Source organism: Sinocyclocheilus rhinocerous, unplaced genomic scaffold (assembly GCF_001515625.1).
Source record: "Sinocyclocheilus rhinocerous isolate Xijiao unplaced genomic scaffold, SAMN03320098_v1.1 scaffold730, whole genome shotgun sequence".
NCBI lineage: Eukaryota > Metazoa > Chordata > Actinopteri > Cypriniformes > Cyprinidae > Sinocyclocheilus > Sinocyclocheilus rhinocerous.
Window position 1 is genome coordinate 1,300,993 of NW_015670605.1, and position 8,488 is coordinate 1,309,480.

The 8,488-nt window shown below is 37.2% G+C and overlaps 1 protein-coding gene across 1 annotated transcript in view; it reads right to left on the reverse strand.

The window, feature by feature from the left end:
- Positions 1 to 8,488, reverse strand: part of runx3 (RUNX family transcription factor 3) — a 63,941-nt gene that overhangs the window by 38,866 nt on the left and 16,587 nt on the right. The window contains exons 2-3 of the mRNA XM_016546236.1: positions 1,752 to 1,996; positions 555 to 711 (exon numbers count right to left, since the gene is read on the reverse strand). Coding sequence (XP_016401722.1) covers positions 555 to 711; positions 1,752 to 1,996 — 402 coding nt within the window. The remainder of the gene's footprint in view (positions 1 to 554; positions 712 to 1,751; positions 1,997 to 8,488) is intronic.

Sequence of the window (8,488 nt, forward strand, 5' to 3'; positions counted from 1 at the left end):
GTGGCTTGTATGAGGGCTATGAGGGTGGGGTAATTGACTGCAGAAATGAAAGGTACTTTTAATTCGCACACTGCAGCGCTTTCCACTCATCCGTCTGCAACTATTTAAAGTGTAACATTTACAGGAAAAATGTGAGTGCGAGGAGCGAGGCCAAGAGGAAAAAGACGAGAAGGAAAAGCTTGTGAAAGAATGTGAGCTATGTAAGAGGTAGGGTGTTTTTAAGTGTGTAAACAAGATGTTTTTTTAAACCTCAAATCGTTTAAGAAAAAAATCTGCTGTGGGGAAATTATTTCTCTGGGACAAGTAATTGAAGCATGCTGGCATATGTGCCCGTTTTTTTCCAGTCTCCACTGTGCAATACTGCAGCTTAAGTGTTTAAGTTTAAACGTATGACAATTTAGAAATGTCAAATTGTGCTTGCATGAAGAAAAAATATAATTTATTTTTTATCGCAATATAGTATAAATATGTTGTTGCATTTCCATCACATAGCCTGCATGCATCTGACCACAGACAGACAGACAGACAGCAAAACAGATTGATAGATGTGGCACCTCTGCCGCTCCTGCCCACGAAGCGCAGGTCGTTGAATCGCGCCACCTGGTTCTTCATGACGGCAGACGCGTTTCTCAGCTCCGCGGAATAATTCTCATCATTTCCCGCCATCACCGTGACCAGAGTCCCGTCAGGAACATCACCCAGAGCCACCACCTGATAAACACACAGATCAACCCAACAAACCCAATCAACAACACACACAAACCCAACAAACCCCAAACCAAACAAACCTGGGTTGCAACCCTCACAGTAACTATTGCAATATAAGCTCGCATACATGATTATAATACATTGACGATTACTGTTAATATAATTCTTTTTATATGCAAATAAAATATTTATGATTAGCTCCGCGGATAGGCCACATCGTTCCCTTAAATATAATCAATTTTTGCTTTTTTCTTCAATTTTAGCAATTTTATTTAAATTACGTTTGCTGCAAGTGCACGGTTGTGATTTGTATATATGCTAAATATAAAAATAAACACAATTTAGATATGAATAATAATTCCATATAGCCTAAAGTAATTTTTTCGCAAACAAAACATTATAACTGAATGTCGTTGTCGCGATGATCAATATAATTGCTATTATCCAATTAAATAATAATAATAGGCTGATAATAATAATAATAATAATAATAATAATAGAAATCAAGGACCGTACAAGGTGTTGTCGAATTGTCAGGATTTTGTTTTTATCCTCTGTTCATATTATCAGTCAAGCAGAAATATGTTACGATGATATCAGTAAAAAAAATATGCAAGTGTTTGAATTATTCAGTGACTTTTAGGTGAGTGTTTTTTTTTTTTAAAGGAATTTTGTTTGTAACGTAATTTCCAGAACACGAACTGGTGAGCTTGGCGATTTGACTTTTGACGACCCTAGTCAACCAAACGTCAACTATCTTACTCTATCTGTAAAAACACATTTTGTTAAGCACGTGTTATATGTAAATCTGTGAGAAGTGATAAATAATGACAGTACTTACAGTTTGTTTGTATCGTTTGTAATGGATTCTTACGGAAAAGGCTCGCGCAGTCTACCGTTGCTATGGTTATCTCTTCAAGAGAGCGCGACTTCTGTAAACACTAGTCGCTATTCAGCGCGTTCTGACTGACTTGTGATTTAACTGACAACGCCATGAAATAAGTCATATTCGGCTACATAAATTAATGTTTTATTTACGTTACCTTAAAAGCCACAGGCAGAGTTTTGTTGCACCTCCAGTGTGACGGCAGCACCGAGCAGAGAAAGTTGGGGCTGTCGGTGCGCACCAGCTCTCCAGCGTGATCCGCCAGCACGTCCACCACGGAGCGGCTCTCCACCGGCCGGCCGGCCCGCAGCGGACCCGGAGCGTTCATGCTCGGGCTCTCGGTCACTTTAGCGCACGGGAACGAGGCGGAGGGCGGCGTGAACCGTCTGCTCGTGCTTGGGTCTACGGGAATATGCATCACAACAGATTACAAATGAGACCCCGTGAAGAGCTCAGGCACCCGAAGGGGTAAGTACAGAAAGTCCGTGACAGTGAACCCGGAAAAACTCCTCCGTGACAGTTTACTTTGCGTTACAATGCAGGACGCAGAAGCGTTAAAGTGCGCTTGAGAATCCCACTGACTTCAGCAAAAAACAAGAAACCGCAAGCACACATACGCGCTTTCACGCTCTCGTGCCGCACGACGAAAGGAATTTGGAGTGAAAACTCAAAACTGATACAAGTACGCTTCTCAAAGCATATGAAACTATTATTCTAAAGCTACTTATTAAACCGCATTTATTCCAGAGTGTGTACAGCAGGTGTGTGCTGCTCCTAGATGTCAGTTTTACTTTCAGTCAGAGCGACACTTTCCGTCCTATCAGTCCAGAGCGTCTGAAAATAAAGTCCACACAAATTAATCCCACAGTTTCAGAAGAATTTCTGCAGTAAAGTCCGGTTTAGTTGTCAAATGTTCTGTTTCCAATTGAATGTTTAAACGTAAAAGTGAGTTTATACTATAAAAAGGTTCTCCGGTAGTCACACGTACGTACACGCAAAAGCTGCGCTCTGCGCTCTGCTGACAAGCGTTATTTACTCATCTCATTATAGCCTGGAGTGCGCCGAGCGCTCCACCAATCAGCGATCAGGGCCGGGTTTAATCGACCAATCCGCGAACAGGGCTGGGTTTGATGCGTCCATCAAACGCGTCGAAGCAAAACTGAAAGCTTCTCTATTATCAGCCATATACTTAACGAGCAATCAATAAATATTTCAATCCTCTCCTCACATGTTATGGCACATAATGGATTAAGGTTTGGAGTCTGCCAGGTGTAACCTTTAAAAACCACAGACAAAAATGTAAATATCTTTTGTTAAAGTTATTCATGTCTGTGTGCCAGTTTATCTTTATATCATTTTTTTAAATGAATAATGTATTGAGCAATCCAGAAAAAACAGTTAATTAACACTATTTGTTAATACAAAAATATCCCTTAAAAAGAAACGTTAAAAACAGTAGCAATAACAATAATTAAACAACGTTCAAACTGAAGGCTAATAACATTTAAACAAGTATTTTCTGCACATGAAAAACTGAAAGCGTTGAGAAATTTCTGATCTATCGCCCATGCATCTTGTGCTAAATTAATTTTCGAATAACTAATGGTTTTGCTACATCATAACAGAACAACAATAATTATGATAATGGATTTTATAAGTCTCATTCATGGTATTTAATTAGAATCTAATGAGTTCGTGTGTGGTTGACACACCCTTAGCTCACACTGTCACCACTAGTAGGCGCATTTGTCGTTTAAAAACCTTCAGTGGCGCCTCGGAAAGCGAATTAAAGCACATTAAACTAACACTGAATGGAAGGGAGGGGAAATACAGAGAGAGGGAGACAGACTGAAAGAAATTCAGTCTGTGGGGGGTGGGGGGGAACAGAAATAAAGCGATTCTCGCAGTTACAGGTCATTTGAATGAATTAATATTTTCTGTGGATTTCATCTTTTTTTTCTTTTCATGGTTATTATAGCCTATTGATGATACATAAAATGTTCTCACGCGCCCTAAAACGGACGCTAAGAACACGACAAAGAAGCAAATTAATTAATTGACTGATTAACAAATCCTAAATGCATTGTTTACGGTGAGTGAACGGAGAAAAGCAGATGCCTTCTCTCTCTACAAATGCTCTAAACTGCTAAAATAATGATTTATTCACAATATTTACATACATTTATACATAGGGAGGGGAAATACAGAGAGAGGGAGACAGACTGAAAGAAAAGGGTGGGGGGACAGAAATAAAGCGATTCTCGCACTTATACAGGTCATTTGAATGAATTAATATTTTCTGTGGATTTCATCTTTTTTTTCTTTTCATGGTTATTATAGCCTATTGATGATACATAAAATGTTCTCACGCGCCCTAAAACGGACGCTAAGAACACGACAAAGAAGCAAATTAATTAATTGACTGATTAACAAATCCTAAATGCATTGTTTACGGTGAGTGAACGGAGAAAAGCAGATGCCTTCTCTCTCTACAAATGCTCTAAACTGCTAAAATAATGATTTATTCACAATATTTACATACATTTATACATTATATAAAAACGTGCATTTTTAAATACTGAGTTAAGTTTAATAATTTTACTCTGCAAGACTAAAGCATTTGGGCTAAATGCAGTCAGAAAGAACAGATTGTTTTCTTCAATTCGCAACACAAATCGAATAATTATTATAATCATAATTATTATTATATTAATATTATATTATAAAATGTTTTCTATATAAAATTATATAATTTATTACAATTTAACGTCTCATATTTCTTTAAAGCCAACAGAAATGCCTTTACAACAGTAATTTACATTTTTAACAGTCGATTAATTCGTAACAGTCATTAAATACATTTTATTCTGCTTGTACTCGTTCTTTTATTGGCTCATTCTGTGATGGAAAGAGGGAGTGTATGTTTCAGTGTTATATATGTGCAGTGGGCTTGAGGTTTAACTCGTGTTGGCAGGATTCGTGCCAGAAATCTGCAGGCTCACATGCTAAAGATGAGCTCAGTTTGAAACCAGCGTTCGGTTACATGTAGAGAACTTCACATTAAAGCAAACAAAAACAAAACAAACACACGTGTGCTTAATAATTCGAATTTACATACAATAAAAGACAACAGCCATGTAAACATAATGATAATAATAATAATAATCAAACTTATTAATATTATCATTATTAGCTATTATTAGGCTATTCCACGAAATCCTCAAAACGCCAAGAACCCGTCTGTTATTTTTTTTTCTGTTATCGTAGCATTTTTTGCTGTTAAACCACTGATGTTTATTTTCACCTCCATGTGAGGAAATAATGTGAATATAGCCTAGGAGGGAAGTCAAAGTCTCACCCACACCAATGGTCTAAGAGTGCAAAAATATGCACATTACCCTACATCTCCAGATCATTAGCCTGTTTCATCAACATCTGCTCGAAAGATCTATTATTGCGAATGTGTCTTCCTCTTTTCACGCCTTCCATCCGCCCGTTGCATCGCGTTGCATTGAGTAACTGTTGTCGAAATAGATGCACATGTTGACATCTGTTGCACACAGCCTAAAGCCTTTAAATAAAGCTGGATATTTTGATTATTCACACATATGCAATAATTGAGTCACACTTTACATTACAGTGTGCCTGTTATACTACTACTAGCAAACACGAATCACTTCTAATAAACCATAAGAATGCATTTAAAAGAAGTGCATTGCTGCATCATTTTGTGGCGCGCTTGTTCTTCTTATTGATATAGTAATAGCAACATATAATATATGTTACATACATGTTGTAGCATAATGTGCGCAATATAGTTATGTATGGGCCTGATATGTGTAGATAAATTTCAAACGTCTTCTAAATGTCTAAATGTAAATATAAAGGTATTTTTGGGGCGCAATCAGTTAAAGTTCGTCTCGCGCAGCGCAAATTATCCTATGGCGCCACTAGAACAGTTTTCTAAACGTCAGTCATCAAAGAAAAAAAAAAACCTATATAACCTACTTATATATATATATATATATATATATATAAAAGAATAAACAACATAAATTGTTATCCTGAACACGAACGTGCTAAGAAACCTCCCCAAGCACAAGCTGGTCAGGGGTCGTTGTGAATGCATATATCGGTGATATTTCAGCATCTGTTCATTATTAATACGTGACCGCACGCGCTCAGACTGACTCCGTGCGCCTGTCATAGTCAGACTCCGCGCGCAGTTTCTACGGTTACAGTCTCGCTGCAACGTGCCCTCCTTAATGACGCGCGTCCCTCTGATATGTGATCTGAGAGAGGAGCGCAGCTAACAGCCCGCGTCAAATACACATCCAGTAATCACGCGCTGAGAAATGATGTGAGCGGATACAAAGACTCACGAGCCCTCCAAAACAGCCTGAAGTTCAAACATTGAAAAAAATTCCAGAGACAGACTCAGAGAGCACCAACATGCCATCATTCTTTAAGGGTACAATGAGGTTAAATGCCTCGAGGAGTAAAAGACCCTTTTGATTTGATTATATTTTCTCCCAAAATACTAAATAGCAACAAAAACCACAACAGCTATTTCCTAAACTTGTTTGTCACTCTGTATTCCACAAGCATCATGAAGTCATCGCATGCAACGTCTAAATGTCGATTTTGAGGTAACTTGATCTGTCTAGTACTAAAACATGTGGCAGATTCATGTAGCTAACGAGAATCCCTGAAAATATCATACATTTTGAGACAAAAAGGAAATATTTTATCTGAACACTGCAGCAAAAGGGAATCCCCTTGTGCATTTACAGAAAGAAAAATAAGCTTAGGTAAGTTGTTCATTTGTGAATGTTCTCTCTTAATGACTTGAAACAGCAAAAAATGCAATGTATTACAAAAAAACTATACATTTTAAAATGCAGTTAAAAATATTAAAAAGTAAATGGTATGAAAGATTAAATCTTATGATTCAAGTAAAACCCCATATACTTTATTTTAGATAAGTATGATGTAATTAACAATGAAATTCTTCAAAATAGTACATTTTTAAACATATATTAAATTCATTGTCCTTGCAGAATCTAAAGGCTCCACTTGGGGGGAGGAAAAAAAAAAAAACACTGTGGCCAAAAGCACCACCAAAAAGCATTTGGTTGGCACAGGATCGATACAGTATGCCTGAACAGCAACAAATTGCTTTCCATAATTGAGAAGGAAAAGATTTATTGCAAAGGATGTGCAAAGTGGGCTCACACTGACTACTCCAATCACAATGGAGATTAATTTGTAATATACGCACTAACACTGCACCTACTGTACTAAAAGAAAAACACTACTCATGTGAAATACTTGAGAGGTTATGAAATGCCAAAAGTGATTGAATAAACCGACAAAACTGGTTAACCATTTGCTGAAGTGGTTATTTAAAAGTTATTTCAAAAATATCATGCATTTGTTGCAAATCACTTTTGCCTCCTATCTATTCAAAATCAGTAACTAAAGACTTTTTGCCACAAGTTTCATAAAAAAACTTAAATCACAACATATATTTACCAAATTATTTTGATGCAAATTATGTTATTCAATCAAGAAATATATAAAGTATACTATATATCAATGGTAAAAAAAAGGCTTTTCACTCCATTGCCCTCTAAGTATTGACAAAGATATTAAACAGTTCACATGCCAAGTTAAATTCACTCTTTATCCAATAGCAAGTCAAAAGTAACTTCATACGTCTCTAAGGTTAATGTTGAAAGCATTCGTACACACACACATATAAACGCACCCACTTGGATTTCACGCAAAAGCAACACGACAATCTGAAGAATACTGAATCTGAAGAAACCACAGATATGTGCCCAAATGCTCTGCACTGGTAAAACATTACTTCATTAGTCATCACCCCCAAACACACACACAGGCCTCCATACCCGCAGATAAAAATCAAATCGGGGCATAAAATGCTGACATAAGTCTGTGGATTTGCTATCTTCCCCCCTCTGTGGGCGGCAGCACATTTCTTTACGTTTACAAATTACAGAGGGAGCAAGTCTGGAAGCCGCAGAGAGCATTCCTTCCGTACAGTGTCTCCTTGAGTTTCAGCTGCGGGTTTGTCTGCCTGAGAAAGCAGCACGGATGACCTGCAGTCAACTCTAAATCTCCCGTTTACATGCTTGAATTTCAGCCCCACCTCATATCAGGTGTCCCTAATGACATCATCACAGTGTCCTATCTAAAGCGCAATGCATCTTTGTGAAGTTGTCGTGATGTCATCTTTCGTTTTCATTGAATGCATCTAATACTTGAATTAATGTGAGGAAAAATAACATCAATGCACATTGCTCATATTAATAGAATATATATAAACCCGCTCTCGGCACTGTTGACTGTAATGAAGCCTAATTTACCGCCTTTTGTCAAATACAGTGACGCTTGCGGTGAATGATTCACTCTAAGCTTTAATTTGTTTTATCTTTTAAGTAACACGTGTCAGCTCACAGCATATTTTGCTGATGGATGAATCTGAATTGTTATTGTACTGAAATATTACAGATGACGCCATTCGCAGCGTATATGGATCTTTTCAAAGAATGTAAAACAAACAATTATTTTGTATTTCTGTCCAGAAATGTTCCCTCTCTCACAGAGCACAAAATTAAAGCCATATTTGCTCACAAGAACTGTCTAGGATGAATAAACTTTAAAAGTCTCCAAAAAACACATTACTCAATTAAATATCTGATGGGTTCAGATGACAATGTCTGTCTATGACACCAGTCTTCTCAATTTCTCATGCACTATTTAAATGAAGGTACAAACACAATTTCGTGCATTTTTGCATGGCTTGATACTTTTAGCAGCACTACATTGTAAAACACACACACACACACACACACACACACATATATA